The 21,705-nt window shown below is 41.9% G+C and overlaps 1 protein-coding gene across 3 annotated transcripts in view; it reads left to right on the top strand.

Moving 5' to 3' along the window:
• Positions 1-13,885, top strand: part of LOC306856175 (hamartin-like) — a 37,717-nt gene extending 23,832 nt beyond the window's left edge. For 2 of the 3 annotated variants that reach the window (XM_079395257.1, XM_079395258.1), the window contains 19 exons: positions 251-403; positions 491-635; positions 847-1,001; positions 1,929-2,002; positions 2,090-2,268; positions 2,645-2,763; positions 4,264-4,429; positions 4,560-4,675; positions 5,014-5,125; positions 5,870-5,965; positions 6,111-6,723; positions 8,222-8,265; positions 9,097-9,263; positions 9,397-9,579; positions 9,724-9,834; positions 10,013-10,135; positions 10,226-10,413; positions 10,538-10,711; positions 11,326-13,885. In XM_079395257.1, coding sequence (XP_079251383.1) covers positions 251-403; positions 491-635; positions 847-1,001; positions 1,929-2,002; positions 2,090-2,268; positions 2,645-2,763; positions 4,264-4,429; positions 4,560-4,675; positions 5,014-5,125; positions 5,870-5,965; positions 6,111-6,723; positions 8,222-8,265; positions 9,097-9,263; positions 9,397-9,579; positions 9,724-9,834; positions 10,013-10,135; positions 10,226-10,413; positions 10,538-10,711; positions 11,326-11,914 — 3,507 coding nt within the window. In that variant the 3' untranslated portion in view covers positions 11,915-13,885. The remainder of the gene's footprint in view (positions 1-250; positions 404-490; positions 636-846; positions 1,002-1,928; positions 2,003-2,089; positions 2,269-2,644; positions 2,764-4,263; positions 4,430-4,559; positions 4,676-5,013; positions 5,126-5,869; positions 5,966-6,110; positions 6,724-8,221; positions 8,266-9,096; positions 9,264-9,396; positions 9,580-9,723; positions 9,835-10,012; positions 10,136-10,225; positions 10,414-10,537; positions 10,712-11,325) is intronic. The other variant, XR_013782981.1, reaches the window with a different exon arrangement.
• Positions 13,886-21,705: the final 7,820 nt, after the last annotated feature.

Below are 21,705 nucleotides of genomic sequence, written 5' to 3'. Positions count from 1 at the left end.
GTAACCATTGGATTGTGTATAATATGCAACCATCCTACATTCTTAGGGTAAAAAAGACCTGTGAACAAATTTAAGAAGCTTCATTTAAACTCAGCATTAAACTAAAGCATATCAAAACATCTTCAAAAATATTTCTCTTTCATTTCATTAATATTTAATAACAACAATAAACGTCTATGGCAGAGAATATATTATCAACCGTTATGAGTCTTGTCTACAATATGACTTGTCTGTGTTATCTGTTTCTCAGCACCTTTTTGATAAAATGAATGAATGCATGGCTAAAGCCCCCTGTCGCCTGCCCACTCTCACTCTACTGGGGCATGTTGTCCGTAAGCAGCCTTCTTGGATCCACAAGATCACTCGCTATCCGCTGCTGCTATCTCTCCTCAAATGCCTCAAGGTAAGCTGATAATGTGAAAGACCCCTCAGATATGCCTCTTGATATCTTGTAAACTACAGTATACATATGATAATTTGTGTTTTACAGACAGACACAGATGTTGTGGTTCTGATAACTGGAGTCCTGGTGCTTATCACACTATTACCCATGATTCCCCAAGCTGGCAAGCAGCATCTCTATGAATTTTTTGATATCTTTGGTCGCCTGGCTTCTTGGAACCTTAGAAACCCAGGTAAGAGTTACTAAGCATGCAAGTACTGTATGACTCAGTTATGCAATATTTTTATCCCTGAGGCATGGATTGAAAGCCTGGATGGTTTAGTCTCCCACAGAAATCCAAAAATATTATGAGGTATCCTATTACAAATGATTTAATTTGTAATAAGATGCCTCATAATATTTTTGGATGGTTAACTAGCTGTGTGATCAATCTCTGTTGACAGGACACGTCCCGGAGGTTTATCTCATCCACCTGCATTCAAGCGTCTACTCCCTCTTCCACCGGCTGTATGGGATGTATCCCTGCAATTTTGTGTCTTACTTGCGCTCCCATTACAGCATGAAGGAGAACATGGACACTTTTGAGGAGGTGGTCAAGGTGAGCTGTCAGTCATACAGTTGCTTGCCCAGGAGGTTTTCTAAATACATGAGATTTGATGAAATTCTTTTCAATCCATAATGATTTTCCATAGAATAAAAGTAGAAAACGATCAGTAGTAGGGATACATGAGCAATATATTGATTATCGGCCAATAATATTAGTTGATAGATACAGTACATGCATACATAAAGCATAATCTAACATGCTCATGTCCTCTATTATTACTTCTCAATTACCTTTTAACTCATGTAACAATCAATTAATCTTTAAAGCGCTAAAATGACACTGTTAAAAATAATATTTAGCAAATATCGAAATGTTTTTCTTACTTACATTATAATACTGTGATGCAACTTGTAGCATTTAAAATAGTATAGAATTTAAAAATCTGCAATTGATCTGTTAATAGCCAAAACATTATTATCAGTATACGGTACCATTATGAAATTTGGGGTGCTCACCAAGGCTGCATTAATTTGATCTAAAATACAGTATCAACAGTAATATTGTGAAATATTGTTACAATTTAAAATAACTGAAAAATGTAATCTATTTCAACGTGTAATTTATTACTGTGATGGTAAAGCTGAAATTTCTGCAGCCATTACTCCAGTCTTCAGAGTCACATGATCCTTCAGAAATCATTCTAATATGCTGATTTGATGCTGAAGCAACATTTCTTATTATTAATAATGTAGAAAACATTTGTGCTGCTTTATGTTAGTGAAACTAGATTTATTTAAAATAGAAATCATTCTGAAAATGTCTTTACTGTAACTTTTGATCAATTTAATGCATTTTTGCCAACCCAAACTTTTCAATGGTAGTGTTTGTCAGAATTTTATTATGGGGGCATCCATGACTAACGGCTAATTAGTGATGGTGTGATTTACTGATGGTGTTTATGTTGTGTTTATGTTTCAGCCCATGCTTGAGCATGTCAGAATACATCCCGAATTAGTGACCGGAACCAAGGATCATGAACTAGACCCCAGCCGGTGAGGCAATACTGACTTATGTCACTTATTTAAATGCATAAACCATGAGAATTATAGTCTATCATCTGGTCTCTTTTCTCTCTACAGGTGGAAGAAATTTGAAATCCATGATATCGTTATTGAGTGTGCCAAAGTCTCTCTGGACCCAAAGGAGGCGTCCTGCGAAGAGGGCTATGCCAGCATGCCTGAGCATTTCTGTGCTCATCTACAACAACGTCCGGCTGATTGCACTGCCAGCCCTTACGGCGACTTCCACAGTAGCTACGGTAATGCTCTCATCCTGTCTGAATTACTTTTTTGACCTCAGCATACAGCAAAATAGCACTTCTCTGTTTTTTCTATCCTAGAGATGGTGAAGGGCTATAAAAATAGATTTTATTATTTTGAAAAACTGTTTTTCTGCTAGCAACTGCAAGGTGACGAGTTTAGTTCCTAGGGAATGTGAAGTGATAAAATGTATATCTTAAATACACAACTGAATAAAAACATCTACCAAAATGCATAAAATATAATAGGAAATGAAGCTAGGCAAAATAAAAACTAATGTGATAATTCAGTCACAGTCTATTTGCAGGCAAACTCTGTTTTTATAGCAGTGGCAGGATGTTTTTTGTAGACATAATTGTTTTTGTCCCTTTCCAGGAAGTTCTTCCTCGATTCATTTCTCCACCCCTCGTCAGCCTGTCGTCCCTCCCTTGGCCCTGTCCCCTTTCTCAGGGACTCAGCCCCCCTATCGCAGCCCCACTGGAACCCGTCGGCAGGTGAGAGTCCATCAAACTCTTAAATCTACAATCCAGTTTTTAGTTTGCAGTTTATAATTTGCTTTAGCAGCCTAGTTCCAAAATTGGAGCTTGTGTTGGGAACTACCTGTTTGAATCCAGTGAATCAGTGGTTCTGCATATAAACAGATCCGGGTTGGCACACTAGTTTGTGCAACAGCACTAGTACAGGAATCAGCATCTGCTTCCCTGCTTCCCTCCTTCCTCTTGTTGTTTGTCAGCTTGTCAGCTGTTGTCCATAAATCACCCATCCCTGAACCCCTCCCTTCCCACTGTACACCAGAGCTCCCCCTCCTTCTCCCACCATGAATCATCTCCTTGTTCTCCAGGCAGGCTGAGGAGCTGAGAGGAAAGGAGGGGAGAGGTGTTGAGTCATTCCGGTGGGTGTGCAGGGCTTTAAAAAGAGAAAAACATGCCATCTCTTAGCTGACGCAGAAACGTTGTCTTGGCAATGTGAATGACGGCAGAGCGCTTTCTCCAGGTCTGTCACCTCCCACGGTCAGGACCTTTATTCAGCTGAACCCTCTGCAAACTGAAAACAAACAGCATTGCGTTTGTGTTCTAATGAGCACATTTGGTCTTATGTTAATGTTTTTCTCACAATTCAAGATTATGTTCTCACATTTTTGTTGTGATTTGATAAATACTTTCTATTAGGAGTGCATTGATTTGGAAATTAGAGGCTGATGCAGATAACGGTTATTTTAAAAGATAGCGATCTGATTGCTAGTGTTTCTCAAATAGAGCTCAGCACACAACATCTCTCTAAAAGGGAAAGTGTTTTTCAAGATCTAGTGCTCTTACAGAGTTAAACATGAAGTTAAATCTAGATGATGATCTCAATATTAAAATAAGTATAAACCGGGTTAGTTCACCCAAAAATGAAAATTCTGTCATTAATTACTCAGCCTCATGCCGTTCCAAACCCGTAAGACCTTTGTTCATCTTCGGAACGCAAATTAAGATATTTTTGATGAAATCCGAAAGCTTTATGACCCTGCATAGAGTAATGCAACTGAAATGTTCCCAGACCCAGAAACTTAGTAAGGACATCGGTAAAATAGTCCATGTGACATCAGTGGTTCAACCATAATTTTTCGATGCTACGAGAATACATTTTGTGCGCAAAGAAAACAAAAATAATGACTTTATTCAAGTAATTAATGACAGAATTTAAATTTTTGGGTGAACTAACCCTTTAAATGTTGGTTGATTATAAAATGTAAACAGCTCAATAATATGCAGTATTGTTCCATAACCAGTATGGTGCAAATATAATATGCTTTATTACACTTTTCACTGTTCCACATGCTGCTGCAAAATGAACTACACTTTGAAAATGCTGGTAAAAGTTTACATTTTGTGAACTATTCGTTTTGGATGGATAAAGCATAAATCTATTAGATGCCATGTGATAATCACTGGAGTCTGCATGAGCAGTCATGGGACTGATTTTGTGTGTGTGCTTGTGTTTATTTATAGAACTCCAGCTGTGAATTTAATGCCACATATGGCTTTAAGGATTCCCTCTGGAGCCCCTCCTCCCAGTGTGGCATGGCCACACCCCCTTCCTCCCGTGGGATGTCACCGAACCCGGAACTGTCCCAGAGTGCCTCTCACCTACCAACCCGCCTCTACAACACACCTGGTGACTATACTGTCTATGCTTGTTCACAGACAATATTGACATTTAGCATGTAGGGACAGCTAGGCATATCTGGGTCTCCGTTTCCTCAGGCACTTGTATGAATTTGGTTTTGCCATCTTCCCTGTGGCAGGTGGTAAAGGCACCTCGTCCTCTAGCACCCCTGCGGCCGCCTCACCTCCTCCTAGCCTCTCTGATGAGTTTCCCCCTGTGTCTATGCCTCGCAGTACTGCCAGTCCACCATGCAAGGTACTTCTGTGGAGGATGACCTTTTGTGTGGATCAGTAGTATATATAGTATCAGTAGTATGGGGTAGTTCACCCAAAAATGAAATTTTGTCATAATTTACTCGTCAAAAACCTCTATTTTTCTTATTAAAATATGTACATTTGTAAAATAAAAATCAGCGTGATTTTGACATTTATTGTATGGACAAAAATAGTTAAAACTTTCTTTAAAACATTCTAGAATTGTCATTTTTGAGTGAAATATCCCTTTAAGCCTTCCTTCTTTCTTTGTTTAAATAACTTCAAGTGTGAGACCTTTTTGCTTTTGTATTGTTTCACTACAAGCTATTTTAACTTTAGGATGGTAGACCTTTAGACCACATCAAACCCGTCTTGGTCAGACAGGAGCCAGTCAGACAGGAGCCAGACAGAGAGCTCGAGAAAACTGGACCTGAAACAATCAATCACAGAGGTATGTTACATGTAAGAATCACTCAAAACACAAGAATAGTGTTTTGACATAACTAATACAACAGCCTGACATTAAAGTAAAGGTTTAATTCTCTTAAAATAATTATAATAAATATAAACTATTATAAATAATTCTATAATCTTTTGTCAACATTTAAAAGCACCAAGCATAATAGGAAGTTGACACTAATGAATGATACAAACATTGACAGCCAATCAGAATCCACCTGACTTTAAAAAGTTTGAGCATTTAAAGCAGCAGGCAACATAACTGCAGTGTATGCTTATAATAAACAGTTATAATAAGTGCGGGATTGTTATAAGTTATTGTCTATTGGTGTATATATATAGTATGGGAGCTCACTCTCTCGCTTCTACCATAGAATAAAAAAATAAAAAAGGTAATTGCAGCTTTTTATCTCACAATTAAGACTTTTTTTTGTCACAATTCTTAGAAAAAAACAATCTGAAATGTGAGATTAACAATTGTGAGAGAGAAATTTGAGTTGAACATTTCTGAGGTTACATCTTGCAAGTAAGTCTGTTTATTTGTGTAATTGCGACTTTTCTCACACTTTTTTGCGCAATTGCACATTTACATCTCAGTTCTGACTTGTATAGTTCATAATACTGCATTTAGCAGTGCTAGGCTGTCGAGTTTCCATAATATAGTTATAATTTTTTGTGCGAATGGGCTTTTAGATGTGTCATGAAGAATTATTAAGAAGTCTTTTATCTGATCCAGATGGGAGAGGTGAGAACATGCCCATGACCCTGACCGAGCTCTCTGTGTACATGAAGGAGCAAGAACAACTGAGGCTCGAGAAGGAGCGGGAGGATGGTATGAACTAGCCCTCAGTGGTTGTGTGTGGCCTTTGCTGTATTTTGAGTCGCTTCATACCAGTTGTGTCTTTTCCTGACAGACTAACTAAACCTTTAAGCTCTGGAAATATCCTTATATTATTTTCCATCTTCCATCCTCTCAGCTGCCATCACAGAGGAGCTTCTGAAGTTAACAGAGGAAAAGCGGGATTTAGCTGGCCTTCGTGGCTTTGACTCTCCATTCTTCAGCACCACGGAGACCCTGACCGGAGCGCAAGAGAAACCCCTGCCCTCTTCCATCCTAGGCAGCTCGATTAGAGACCCTCACAACATGATTTCCACAACCGACAAGACCGAGATCACGCCCGGGGACAGGGGCAGAGTCAGCAGAGGCCCAACCCAGGAGCATCCTTGTTCCTTCCAGCCAGTGTTCATGCCCATCGAGCACCCAACATACAGCCAGCTCCATCGGAGCCCCTCCGCACCAGAGGACGAGGCCCTTAAATACAGCTTTTGCTCCCCGAGCCCAAGCAAGCCGCCACCCCTGCCGTACGAGGCTCTGTTTGACCTGGCCCTGCCTCGGGCAGCCTCTCTCTTCGTGGGCAGGAAGACCTCAGAGATTGGGCAGCGAGTAGCCTTGGAGAGGATTCAGAGTGGTGACGTGGGTAAGCAAGGGGAGGAGGGGGGTGTTGAGGGGGCTGTGTCTGCCTCCCCCTTGGAGGTGCTGGATCGCCTCGTGCAGCAGGGCGGTGACGCCCATGACAAAGTGTTAAAGAGGTAAGCCTTTTTCACTTTCATTGTTAACTCTTGTTATTGCTTTTGGTCATGTGGCTTGGTGGTTAAAGAGCTGAGCTTATAATCACAAGGTTGTAGGTTCGAACCGAGCAAGGCATTAAAATGAGTCGTCTCTTTTGTGTCTTTGAGTAACGCACTTAAAGGGATAGTTTACCCAAAAATAAAAATTGTCACTCTTTGTTAGATGTAAATAAAGACCTAAATTTAAACTGTTCATCACGATTGTATGTCTTCACAAGACTTGGATTAAACTGCTTGTATTGATGTGGTTTCGTTTTGCAACACAATCATAACCATTTTGAATCTTCAAAGTTTTGTTTACTCTGCCTTTCAATGGAGGTACAGAAACATCTTAAGTTTCATTAAGTAAAAATATCTTAATTTGAGTTACGAAGTCTTATGGGTTTTGAATGACATGAAGAAGTGGAAATGATGACACAATTTTCATTTTTGGTACATTAAGTATACGCCAAAAGTGTGACTTGACAAAATCAGCCAATCAAGACATACTTGATGAGTAATATGGGGAGAGAGAATTACGTTTCTCACTCATAAATAAAATTTGCTCAGTCATTCATGTGCTCAGAACTCTTAATTATGATATTTCTGACTCCACACAAAGGGCACATTAGCAACATGATAACAACCATCCGGATCATCTTAACCACCATATAGTGAGATGCTATCAACCATCCGAAACACCTCAACAGCTGAACAGACTAACAACCACCTGAAAACACCTTAGCAATCAAGTAGCAACTTAATAACAAGCTCTCAGAACTCCTTTTTTTGTGATGAGGAGGTTTACACACAACAAGAATTACTCGTTTTCTTTAGAAAATGTAAACAGTTTAGTTTACTTTTCAGTTTCTGAACTAGAAGACTTGCTAAGGGGCTACTACCCTTACAAAATTAACCATGGTTTCATTAAAAAAGTAGTAAAAGTGTAGCAACCATTTTTATAACCAGTTTTACTACAAATACCATGGTTAATCTGTGGTTAGTGTAGCAAAACCATGGTTAATTTATGGTCACGAAGGTTTAAATAGTTTTTTTGTTTTTAGTAAAACCATTGTTAATGTGTTGCTCTGGGGCTCTTTTAGGAAGAACTGGGTCAGACTAGTTGCAGATTTGCCCACTAACTCGCTATCACACTGAAACGCATTGTCCCATGTCACATCCACTGCCACGCAAATCAGTCCACAGCGCAACAGCAGAGACTGTGTTAACAGAACACAATCAGAGCTCTTTCTCTGTCCTCCTGCCCTGCAGAGGCCTTACTAGAAGACACGTAATTGAGTTGGGTTACTGGGCTCACACAAATTGAGGTGTTTTGGCTCTGGTCAGAGAGGGTTCTGTGTGGAAAGGCTTCCTCTGCCAAAAAAGTAGTGTCTGAAATTATTGTCACATTGCCACTGACCTTGTTGATCCTGTGTTTTCTCCCTTCCTTTTCTTCCAACATTTCCGCAATCGCTCTCAGATTGCCCCTGCCAAGCAAGTCAGCTGACTGGACACACTTTGGAGGTAAACAACATTACATGAGCACACATTCGCTACTTGTGGAAAAGAAATTATTTCAGATTACAGAGAAACAATGCTGTTTTCAGCAAGGGGATAAACATTGAAAGGATTATTAAAAGGATAGGGTGCACACCCACATGACTTTCTTATTTCTGCAAAGTGTGAAAAGATATTTTAAAGAATGTTGTTAATCCAACAGTTTTGCACTGCACTCAGTTACATTGAGACATCAAAATACCTTCTTTTATGTTCCACAGAAGAAAGAAACACATGAGGTTGACAAAATGATTATGACAGAATATTCGTTTTTGTGTGAACTTTGTTTAAAATCTTCTCATATGTTGGTGGTCATGATGTAACAAGTTGATTAATACACACACTTTAGTAACACCCCTATTATCTGACACTTTCATAGATTAATAAATTAATCATAGATGATAAATATACCTATGAATAGATTGTTTCGATTATATAGTGCTCTATACAATACCGATTGTTTCAAAGCAGCTTCATATTAATAAATGAAAAAATAATCTGTTGTCTAAACTTTATCAAATATGAAAAATTCTAATTTTGCTTTTAAGGAGCTCTAAGATAGACAGTAGTGTCATTATTCAGCTCAGGTTGATTGTAAAACATGGTAAAACATCTCCTTTTTCATATTTTGCTTAAAAACAGCTACTTTTAAATGGCCGTCAATGAAGAAAGATGTACTTTGCTGGCAGAATGATAAAAAATGGAAAATGTAATTACTTTAATGCTTAAGACTGATAAAGCTCTTACCATTTGAATAATGTATGAGTTATGTAGAAATCTTTAATTTCTCATGTGCAGGTTCTGCTCCTCTGGACGAGCTGCACACACTGCGCAGTCAGCTTCTTCTGCTACACAACCAGCTCCTGTACGAGCGCTACAAGCGGGAGCAGCACGCCGTACGAAACCGACGTCTGCTTCGCCGCATCATCAATGCCACCACGCTGGAGGAGCAGAATAATGCCATGGTAACCTCAGTTCAGAGCCATGATCTGTGAGACAGCATTCAGTACGAGTCAAGGCTACCTGATATTCACCTTGACCACTAGAGGGCGGTAGAAACCAATGCAGTTGATTGTATGGATGTGCTTGTTTGTACAGAAGGACCAGCTGAACCTGCAGAGTGTGGATATCATGTCTTTGAGAGAGAGCCTGCAGGTAGAGCAGCAGAGATACCGGCAGCTCTGGGACGACCGAGAGACTGTAGTTACACGCCTGCACAGCCAGATACGCCAACTACAACAGGCCAGAGATGACTACTACACCAAAAACCAGAAGTTACAGGTGCTAATCAGTTTATTCATTTTTCTAAGCTCTAACCTTGAAGCTGTTGAGTATATAATTTAATAATAATAAATGAGATGGCCACAACATTCCAGTTTAGAATCGGTTTGATAATTTATTATGCACCTGTGATCCTCCAATCAGAGTAAACTACAGGAATGCCAGAAGCGAATAGGTGAGATGGAGGCGGAGCTTCAGAAGGCGAACAACAAGGTGTGCCACACAGGACACCTGCTGAACCAGCTCACTGCCAAGGTAAATAAAATCACCCTCTGTCTCTCGAGCTCCAAAAAGAGTGGGTCTCATATCTTTTAGTCCATTTGAGTCTATTTTCTGAAGTAAATGATCGTTTGTAATTTTGGAGTGAATGGTCCCTTTAAGATTTTGCGCCTATATATCATCATTATCTTCCACTAATTTGTCCTTTCTTCAGTTGTCATCGAGTGAAAGTATTCAGCAGCAGTTGCGTTTTCTAAATAAGCAACTGCTCCTGCTAGGAGAAGCCCATAAACTGTGTGTTCAGGAGCTGCATCAGGCCGGACCAGATACTAGCAAGGTACAAGTCAAAGGAACAAGAAATCCAGTGTCTCTTTCATCTTTGCCATAAGTACAATTTATGACACGTCTGTCCATTTCTCTCTTGTAGGAGGTGCAGATGCTGCAGACATCCTGTGGGAAGGAGACGGAGCGTCTAAAGCAGAATCTGTTACTACAGAGCCAAAAGCTGGATGCTACGCAGCAGAGAGTGGCAGAGCTGGAGACTCAACTCGCTAAAAAAGAGCACCTAATTGCAGAACAAAAGAAGTTTCTTGAAGATGTCAAGGCTCAGGCTAAGTATGATTTAACTTGTAACTTGTGTTTGCATTTTTCTGACACTTTGAAGGACAAAGCTTCCCTTCAGTTTTCTGTTCATCATTTCACAATGTCTCACAATCTTTCTTATTTGCCTTCTACTCAGAGGGGAACTGCAGGCCTCCGAGAGCAGATATCAGGCACAGAGGCGAATAACTCTGGCTCTGCAGACTGAGCTTCTGCAGCTCTACAGCAGGCTGGAAACAGAAGACTCCTCTGCCACTGCTTCAGTCTTACCAGCAGAGGTCGCCACTGAACCCCGCGGTTCCACCGAGCCCAGGTAGAACTGATGACTATGTCATTCAAATATAAAGACATTTGAAATAAAGATATGGTTATCCAGTTCAGCATGCTGCTACTACTACTGTGTTTGTATGATTTTATGATATGCAGTTTGTGCTGTTGGCACTTTCCATGAATGGGGTACCATGTCAGACTTTTACATGTTAAATTTGCATTATTTTTTTCTTTATGGCCACCTCATTATTTTATGAGATCTCAAATGTTTGGAAACAAAATGAATGAATTTAAATTTTAAATGTTTTGACTGATGCTGTATATGTGTATGATTTAGCTTAAATGAAGCTGTCATTCAAATATTGCATGCTTTTAAACTAGCTGTTTTTCATGTTATGTTAATTTTATGTAATAGCTATGACTTGCATCTAATAATTCTCTCTCCAAATAACTTTTTGCCTTTTGCCTTAATTACTTAAAAAACAAAAAAATAATAGGACACTAATTTGTTTCCTGTTTTTGTGGCCTGTTATAAATGGGTCTGTTTGTGGGTTACATAATTATCATGCATTCTGTTGCATTCTTCTCTCTCTCTTTGTTTTTTTAATTGTTTTTACATAAAGTTCTTACGATTGTGACTTTTTTCTGGTGTTACAGTGTCATAGTGGTGGATGGTGCAGTAAAAACAGCCACAAAAGAAGACGGCAAGTCACTTCAGTCTCCATGTGGCAATGGCAGCACTTTATCACCAGCTCAGCCCAAGGCCAGCTCTTCCCCGGTCAACTCTGTAAACGGCAATCGAGACACTCCCCCACCTGTCCTAGTGGAACCACCCCCTCACCGTCCTCATTCCCCGCTGGGACCCCCAGGACCTTTGGTCCCTTCTGACACCCCACTCACTGTAGGCTCCTACCCCAGCACCAAGAGCTTTCTGGGTATGCGTGCAAGAGAGCTATTCCGCAACAAAAGCGAGAGCCAGTGCGATGAGGACGAAGCCCCGCCTCCGCGTCTCACTGGCCTATCACAGGTCCTGAAAACTGAGCTCTGCGTGGAGCCGACAGCAAAGAGTACATCCAGCTCCACCGCTGCGCAGAGCTTCACGCTCATCACATCTGCTAAAGAAACCCAACCTGATGCTCGGAGAGCCAAAAACCGAGACCCGTTCAGCTCAAGATGCCCAGAGAGGCCCAGGCAGCAACCATTAAGGATTATGGACTATAACGAAAGTAATCCGGAGCACAGCTAAAGTTTTGGAAAAATGATGAAAGAGAGAGAGGTAGAGGATGAAGAGATGTGCGAATTTAGATTATTAGAGCGTAAGGCAAGACTTTTTCAATTTTCAGTGTTATCTTTCCCATTTTCACAAGCTGACAACAGGATTTGGAGCTAATATATCAGTAAAACCCTCACTAAGTTGGGACAAGTGGAAAGAATAGACTAAACCGACATATATAGTAGTGGCCACAAAATGTCTTTTAGTAACCCCACTGCGTTGTTCACCAGAAATGTCACCACTGCATCTTTTATTTGTTGTTTGTTGCTAATCTATCTGCTCCCTTTAACCAAATAACTGTTGCAGCACGTGGAAACTTTGCATTTAGGTTGTTAGAAGCAATATAAGTTGATACATTTGTTGTAATGGTACAATGCTTACACCCTCACAGCTCACCCGCACAGAGCTGAAGTGGGTGCTTGGACGCCAGGAGGCGGATGGTCGGTTGGATGGTTGTCTTGTGCCAAGCAGGAGTCAGTGTTTCTTTAAAAACCATCAGGTTTTACCTTTCATGTGCTCAAATCATGTTTATCTTTACTATGTTTCTATGTATATGTGTGTGTGTGTGTGTGTGTGTGTGTGTGTGTGTTGAAAATGATGGCCTGTATCCCAGACTTGATTCTGGGTTAAATTGCACTGTAATTTGTTACTGATTACAGGAACAAATCTGTTACAGTCTTGGACTAGACTAAATCTGGATCTGAGAAATGATACAGGCACAACGAGAGGAAAGTTCAACAGGTTTTTTTTATATTTTTTTAATTATTTATTTTTTGTCCTATTCTTCTTTTTAGCTTTTCAAGTATTACCACTGCTTTTAAAAGTTATAAAACAACGTAAACAAACAACGGCCATAGATTCCTGATCATTACCCACGACTAGTCAAACCTCTGAATCCTAATCTTCAGTAATCTCTATAAAACATCGCAAGTAAAATCTAGATGATCTAGTGACCATTTTGAAGCCTTATCCTAACAATAAATAAGTCAGACACCAGTCAAGTAATTCGCTTTGACGATACTAACCTTCAGTCTCAAGCTCAGTCATCATATTAGCTCAAAACTCAGCAGGCAACTGAAAATAGTATGGATGATCTGTCTTTTACCCTCTCACTTCAGCGCACCTCAATGGATATTATTATTAAGTTTGCTTTTTCAGTGCCAAATACTCAATAAGACTGACAGTTATTCTGTAGAGCTTAAATGTACTGGTTCCCTATCAAGGGAACTTCGAACTGCGTCCTCTAGAGGTCGCTATGGGGAACTCCATCTACGTGACCCGTGTCTGAAGCATATATACAAAAACACCAAATATTGGCCGGCGACAGCCTATGACGTCACTCCCGGTGCGCCACAGTATAAAAGGGCGCCGGGAGAAAGCATCATCCTCTTCTTCGTCTTCAATGACTGCTTTGTTTGAAGCGTGCATCTTACGAGGTAAGTATGCTTTACTTTTGTAATGGCGAGCACTAGCAAGGCGTTTGAGAGATGTGTGCATCCGTGTCCACGTTATCGGATGCTTGATGACTCACATGATCTTTGCGTCTTTGGTTTGCGCGCTGCATGTACTGCGAGCGTTTTTCTAAAAGCTCCGCTCTCGTCTGTCTCTCTTTCCGAGGAGAAAGGGGCAGCCGTCTGCTTCCCGCGGTTCAGGACCCTCCGCTGCTGAAGCACGGAGGAAAATGAGCTCATGGGGTTTGCAGGTGGTTCTCGCCAATGAGTTACAGAAGGGATTTTCCTTCTCGCGCTCATCTGCCGCGAGCGAGGGCGAGCTGTTGGATGACAATGACGCGATTTTGCTGACGTCATCTGGGGAAAAGAAAAACGCTGGAATGTGATACATACGCAGCAGCAGGTCAGGCTGTCGCCTCATTACACACTATGGCAGTGTTTCAGGCATATCAGGCTGATCTGTTGAAAGACCTGGATAAAAGTCAGGGTTTGTAAAAAAAAAAAAAAAAAATTTTTTACCTGACGAAGTTGCTGAGCTGTGCCACACCACTGATTTAGCTCTTTGAGCCATTAAGCAGGCCGCCTCTGCTATGGGCAGTTCTATGGCAACCATGGTGGTAACGGAGAGACATCTGTGGGTGAACCTGGCAGATATTGAGAAGAGAGAGAGAAGGGCTTTCTTCTCAGTGCTCCGGTTTCGCCTTCTGTACTTTTTGGTACCTCCGTCGAGTCGGTGGTTGAAAGGTTTAGGGAGGCGAAGGCGCGTTCAGGTCTGAGCTCAAACAGCGCAGGGGTCCTGGCCCATCCCGATCTGAGGATCAGAAATGGGCACAGAAGGCTAGTGTCGCGACTCGCGCCCTTCCCCGTGTTGGCTTCAGGGTGGCGCGGGTCAAAGAGAGGTAGCAAGACCTGAGGGAGGTGGTCCGGACGAGGCGTTGCGATGCTCTCGCCCAGGCCAGGGTAGAGTTGAACATCTCTCCTTCCCTCAGGGGGCCTGTACATCTAAAGCCCTCATCTTCCCCTCTCTAATTCCCCTGCAACCTCAGTTTTCTTTTTCTACCACCTGACCGAGGTTAGGTAAGCACCTCCTGCGCTCTTATTCTGCCCCTACACTGGACAGTTCTTCTGCGCGGGATCCATGGATGGGTGAGTACGATCCAATTTTATCAGATTCGCTGGTATGTGTGTTTTATACCATTCGAACTAACCTAAAATAAACCAGTACTACAGGCTGGTATCAGGTGTAGTGCTGAGCAACTTTATTACAATGCTTTGGCTCTGAGGAGCAGCATTTTCTAGTCTGGCCCTTTTGTTCTTCAAACGAGGCCATGATAGGTGCATAGAGGGTTAGGTTAGAACTGCTCACCCTTATTAGGGTTTTAAGTAGCAGTTTCCCTGACCCCTTGTTGCCTTCTGTTCAGCTACCTATTACCCTGATACTATTTCCAGCAGCCTGTTCGGGTTGTTAGGTATCCCTAAAACTGTTTGTAGGTCGAGCTAGCTTTGCTCCCCTCGCCTAGAATGTGGAGGGTTATTTATGAGCATGCCGCTCCCTCCTGAGTGTTTGAAACCCTTTTGCTGTAAGTAGAGTCTCCGCTCCCAGAGCTTTGTTACTTAACAACCTGATCCTGGTTGCTGCTGTACCCCTCCGAGCTCTACCCTGTTGGTCGAGTTGGCACTGCTCCCCTCACTTAGAGGGTTGCCTATGAGCATGCCGCTCCCTGCTGAGCGTCCGAGTTTCCTCTCATATGAGAGTCGAGTCTCCGCTCTCAGAGCTCCGTTATTCAGAAACCTCAGCACGTCAGGCCTTTCTCTAGGCCTCCTTGTCAGGTTGCTTTCATAGTTGGTCGAGCTAGCATTGCTCTCCTCACTTTAGAGGGTTATTTATGAGCATGTTGCTCCCTTTCTGAGCTCTCTTTGTTGGGTGAGCTGGCATCGCTCCCCTTATTTAGAGGGTCTCTTATGAGCGTGTCGCTCCCTTCTGCGTGTCTGAGTTCCCTCTCATGTTGAGAGTTGAGTTCTCCGCTCTCCAGAGCTCTTTCTTGGTAGAGTTAGCATTGTTCCCCTCATTTAGAGGGTCATCTATGAACATGCTGCTCCCTCCAGAGAGCATCTGACAATACGGTTTCTAAAATCCATATTTGGTAAGTGCGCACGCTAGTCTCTGTGCACTTTTCTAAGAACCACGCTGTGGTAAGATCGCACACCAAGTGTTTTGCGGTCTTTTCTAAAATCCTGTATGGTATGGGTTACGCGCTGAGGCTTCGTCCCATTCTTTGAGTCGGTTAGGCCCCGGTTTTCACCTTGGGCCCCACTCTACTTATATATGTGCTGAGTATCCTCTCTGTCTTGGTAGAGCTAGCATTGCTCCCCTCATTTTAGAGGGTCGCCTATGAGCATGCTGCTCCCTCAAGAGCTCTCTTTGCTGGTCGAGATAGCATTGCTCCCCTCTCTTAGAGGGTCACTTTGACTATGAGCATGCTGCTCCCTCCAGAGAGCATCTGATAGAGAGTAACGTTATTTAAAGCTAGAGCATTTGGAGAATAGAAATTTCAAATCCATGATTATGGTAAGTGCGCACGCTAGTCTCTGGGCACTTTCTGAAAGCCACGCTGTGGTAAGATCGCACACCAAGTGTTTTGCGGTCTTTTCTAAAAATCCTGTATGGTATGGGTTACACGCTGAGGCTTCGTCCCATTCTTTGAGTCGGTTAGGCCCCGGTTTTCACCTTGGGCCCCACTCTACTCATGTATGTACTAGTATCCTCTCATGAACTGAGAGTTAAGTTCTCCGCTCTCTAGAGCTCTGTTTTTGGTAGAGCTAGCATTGCTCCCCTCGTTAGAGGGTTGCCTATGAGCATGCCGCTCCCTGCTGAGCGTCTGAGTTTCCCCTCTTAGGAGAGTCGAGTCTCCGCTCTCAGAGCTCCGTTATTCAGAATTTTCAGCACGTCAGGCCTTTCTTTAGGCCTCCTGGTCATCTGACAATACGGTTTCTAAAATCCATATTTGGTAAGTGCGCACGCTAGTCTCTGTGCACTTTTCTAAAAAACCACGCTGTGGTAAGATCGCACACCAAGTGTTTTGCGGTCTTTTCTAAAATCCTGTATGGTATGGGTTACGCGCTGAGGCTTCGTCCCATTCTTTGAGTCGGTTAGGCCCCGGTTTTCACCTTACGCCCCACTCTACTTATGTATGTGCTGAGTATCCTCTTATGCTGAGTATCCTCTTATGCTGAGAGTTGAGTTCTCCGCTATCTAGAGCTCTGCCTTGGTTGAACTAGCATTGCTTCCCCTCATTATAGAGGGTCACCTATGAGCATGTTGCTCTTCTTGTGGGTCGAGCTGGCATTTCTCTCCTCTCTATAGAGGATTACTTATGAGCATGCCACTCCCTTACGAGCGTCTGAGTCCCCTCTTACGTTGAGGGTTGAGTTCTTCGCTCTTCAGAGCTATGCCTTGGTAGAGCTAGCATCGCTCCCCTCTTTTTGGGGGTCACTTATGAGCATGCTGCTCCCTCTAGAGCATTTGGAGAAGAATTTTCAAATCCATGATTATGGTAAGTGCGCACGCTAGTCTTTGTGCACTTTCTGAAATCCACGCTGTGGTAAGATCGCACACCGAGTGTCTTGTGGTCTTTTCTAAAAATCCTGTATGGTATGGGTTACGCGCTGAGGCTTCGTCCCATTCTTTGAGTTGGTTAGGCCCCGGTCTCCTTGGGCCCCACTCTACTCATGTATGTGCTAGTATCCTCTCATAACTGAGAGTTAAGTTCTCCGCTCTCTGGAGCTCTGTCTTGGTAGAGCTGGCATTGCTCCCCTCGCTATAGAGGGTTACTTTGAGCATGCTGCTCCCTCACGAGCTCTCCTTGTTGGTCGAGCCGGCACTGCTCCCCTCGCTATAGAGGGTTATCTATGAGCTTGCTGCTCCCTCCAGAGCATATGAAAAGAACGATGTTTATAAATCCATGTTATGGTAAGTGCGCACGCTAGTCTTTGTGCACTTTCTGAAAGCCACGCTGTGGTAAGATCGCACACCGAGTGTCTTGTGGTCTTTTCTAAAAATCCTGTATGGTATGGGTTACGCGCTGAGGCTTCGTCCCATTCTTTGAGTCGGTTAGGCCCCGGTCTCCTTGGGCCCCACTCTACCTATGTATCCCCAGTGATACCATTTGCACGGGGGCTACTACTAAGGATCTGTTGATACAGTTCCTTCAGCGAGCTCTTGTAAGGAGCAAGCAGTAGCCCCTGGGTGACGGGCCAGGCTTAGTTACTATCCTAAGCGCTTGGTCGTATCCCCTTAAAGGAATCCTTCTTTCTGATTCCAAGCCTTGAGTTTTACCCTAGGTCCAGGAGGTCCGGCCTCTATCAGGTAAGTCCAGGGTATGAAACTCAGGCCTTTGGCCGAAGGGGATAATGTCACTGACAGCCGTCAATTCATCCCAGGGACAACTCCTTTATCATTGATAAGAGTTGATGCTTAGTGCTCGCCTTTGGAATGGCATGCACTTCCCTCAGCATGGCGGCGTTGGTATATCGTTCCCCATAGCGACCTCTAGAGGACGCAGTTCGAAGTTCCCTTGATAGGGAACGTCTCAGGTTACGTATGTAACCATGGTTCCCTGAGAGGGAACGAGACACTGCATCCTCTAGACTTTAGGCCATGCTTCGGATGCAGCTTCAGACGAAGAAGTGGATGATGCTTTCTCCCGGCGCCCTTTTATACTGTGGCGCACCGGGAGTGACGTCATAGGCTGTCGCCGGCCAATATTTGGTGTTTTTGTATATATGCTTCAGACACGGGTCACGTAGATGGAGTTCCCCATAGCGACCTCTAGAGGACGCAGTGTCTCGTTCCCTCTCAGGGAACCATGGTTACATACGTAACCTGAGACGTTTTGTTCTATTATTCAAGCACATATTTTCTTAGAATACCACATATCAGTTTGAGGGGGTAAATATAAGACTTGATTTGTAGCGATGAGAGCTGTACGATGCCATGTAGACAAGTGTAAAATATCTCCAAATTTCTACAAAATGGCCATGTTGATAGTCAGATGTCATTTAGGAATTGCGGATGGGGTGGTCATACTCAAATTGTTCCCAAATCCTGTTGCCCCCTTGAAGTCTCTGCTGTTCCTTCTGCCTTGCTATCTAGAGCATGTACAACAATCCTCTTTTAATGCCAACAAAAGGAACTATGAATTAATCAGATACAAGGTACAATCAGCGTGGAATGAAAGGAACGGAAGAATTCGAGCTCCTTTGCTGGAGATGAAAGTTCTGGGGTTTGTTAGGGGAGGAAAGGTAGGGTCGGTTGGAAAAGGTTCTTAAAGCAGTTGCTTGTGTTAACTGTGAATGACAAAAATAAAATCGTCTTCAATGTTTTGCACTACAGATTTGGGGTTGTCTTGATTATTTTCCTCCTTGATTAATTTCACTTTGATGTCTGGAATGGAAATGAAACCCAATTTGAGGCCTATAAGCTACGCTGGCAAGAAAACCACTTCTGTGGCTGCCAGCCATAATGATTTGAAACTGATTTAAATGGGTAATACTTGTTGACAAACAATAACCATTTGAGTTTTTTAGGTATATGATAATTATTTGTGCACACTTAAGTCACTTAATATGAATTTCATTCCATTTACGTTTCAAGCTTTTTATTTAATTTTTTATCAGTTTGAGTTCAATACAGCATTAAAATAATTTATATTATATATGAATCCTAACAAGCAAAATGTATATCTTTGTCTTACAGGATTTAGAAGACTTCAGCATATACGAGTTGAGCCACTATTGTCTGTGTAGATTTGACATGTTTAGTCACTTATTAATGTAAAGACCCCCCCCCCCCCCCCCCCCCCCCCCCCAATTTCTCCTTTTGTGTTCCACAGATGAAAAACATAGGTTGTGATTGACATGAAGGTGAGTGAATTATTCATTTCTGGATGAATTTTCCAAATGCGTTTAGAAACATTTTAGCATTCTCTCTCCCACCTGAAGACATTTGAATTATTATTATTATTATTATTATTATTGACAAAAAAGGCTAAATTTCCAGTACTTTTTGTTAAATGTTTTTGCATGTTTAACCACTAGAGGGCACTGTTGCTCTTGATAATCAACGGGTGCAGTATTGACTCTCCTGAGCGTTATGGCTCAAAGTATATCTACAGATTAGCATGGGCATTCATTTGAGGTCAAACACATCGCAGTCAAGTTTCTGCTCTTTTCAGAGAAAAAAACGTACAGTTCTGTAAGATTCAGTCGATAATTGAGAGGGGAAACAGTGTACAACAGCTTGCTGGTTTTAGCTGGTCTAGTCGGTTGGTTTTTAAAGTGCTTTGAGAACATTACAGCAGGCCAGCCTGGGAAAACTAGCTGATAACACTACTAATCTATCTTTGCCATTTTAGAGCAGCAATTTATTTTTTATTTTTTTATTTGAATTATCTACAAAATAAGTTATTTTCATACACCTAAGCTCGATGTCAAAATATTATATATCAGTGAGGTCTGTTCAAACAGCTTACATTGTATGTAGATAGTGAGTGACCTCAACATTCGGCACATATGGAGCAATTATTCCCTCTCTGCGCGTCTTGTTGAAATTCAGTGGCAGAGCGAAACACGACCGAGAAACTGCTGCTACAACTGAGAAAGTAAGATTAGTTTATCAAACGTGTGCATATGTAGGACTATTTTATGACTGAGTCAAAAAATGTTTAATTTAGCAGTACTCTGAGGGGTCAGGGAAACTGATGCAGAATAATTGGACGCAGAGGGAATCCATACCAATTTGTGATTTGAGAATCTACTTGAGAAATTAGATGTCAGTGCAAATATGAAATTGCTCCTCAATGTTTTCAAAGATTGTATGAAATTTTAAGTATAAATCTTAAGTATTCACAGCAAAGGGATTTCTCTCTTCTCTCTTTGCCAACTTGAAATGCAACCCAGTGAAATTGTCAGGACACAGGAGGAGGCAAGCCGTGGAGTTAAAACAGTGCCATGCAGTCATGATTGGGCTATAAAGAGTTTTATTTCATTATTTCTCCGTTTTCTCTTGAAAGTGCTGTAGATTCCTGGTATCAAGGGCTCGTCTTTATTTTTTCATGCATTTGAAAACTATAATTAAAGGATAACTGCATCCAACTATGAAAATGTGTGAAATAGCCTCAGTATTATAGTAGCCTATCTAGGTCTTGGGTGTAAATAGAAGCTCAGTTAAGGCAGAACTAATTACAATTAACAAGCATTGCAGCATGGCAACGTGTTTCCCCCTTATCTTTCCAGGAACTAAAGTGTCTCAGTGCGATTTAAAAATCTTAATATATTATTTTAATGCTGTGCATGCTCATTTTCCAGCATCCTAAAATCCCGGTTATATTTAAATAGTTGTGTTTATTCCACATGGACGCATGCTGAAGCAGAAATGCTAAACAAGATCATTTTGGTAAGCATATTTCACACTGACACTCCTAAAAACGACTTCATTTGTCCTCATTAATAGCTTAAAAGTCCATGAATAAATAATCGTTAAAAAGGATACTTTTTGCTTTATGTTTAGCTAAACGCAAAGTGCACAGAAATTGAATGAATATGAGCGTTTATCCCTGAGCCCACCCCTGCAATCACATTTAGACAGCTGACACACACACACACACACCTCTATTTCAGGAGGGGGGGACAGCTTGCGTAGTTGGACCTTTGAGATCAGAGTAAATTCAATTAACCGAGGGTGGTTTGTGTTTTCCTCACTTCTGACTCTGTTAGACAAGTAGACTCAAAACTTAAAAAGGAGAGAAGAAAGGAAAAGAGAGCAAAAGGGGAAAGGGAGAGAGAACATAAGGGATGCGCGCGCCAATCCCAGTGGTTTAATTATTTTAATTATCATCCTCTTTCGGCTTTTCTAAAAAAGGGGCCATTAAAGGATGCCCATTTGGGTTAATCTGATTAAAAAAATGCAAGATGGAGGGAGAGATAAAAGGCTGCGGATGTCAGAACGAATCAGGAGAGTTAAAACTGCTATGAAAAAATCTTTCAAAATACCTTTCTTCTGTTTCAAACACCGCAAATCATTTTTTTTCTCAGATATATGTAATTATGGACAGAATTCTAGCTTAGCTAGCCTACCTTTTATATTTTAATTACATAGTTCAAATTGGTCACGTGGATTCGCCTCATTGACCAATAGAAATCTGCTTGGTTTTAAAGCGACGATCTCTACAGATATCTTCTGGAAGACTCGATTCTGATTGGTCAGTCTCGGCATTCAGGGGTCCCATAGCTAGGCGGTTGCCAATTTAGCAATTT

Source organism: Barbus barbus (genome assembly GCF_936440315.1).
Source record: "Barbus barbus genome assembly, chromosome: 36".
NCBI lineage: Eukaryota > Metazoa > Chordata > Actinopteri > Cypriniformes > Cyprinidae > Barbus > Barbus barbus.
The sequence above is the reverse complement of the archived record's forward strand: the minus strand, read 5'-3'. Positions and strand labels throughout refer to the sequence as shown.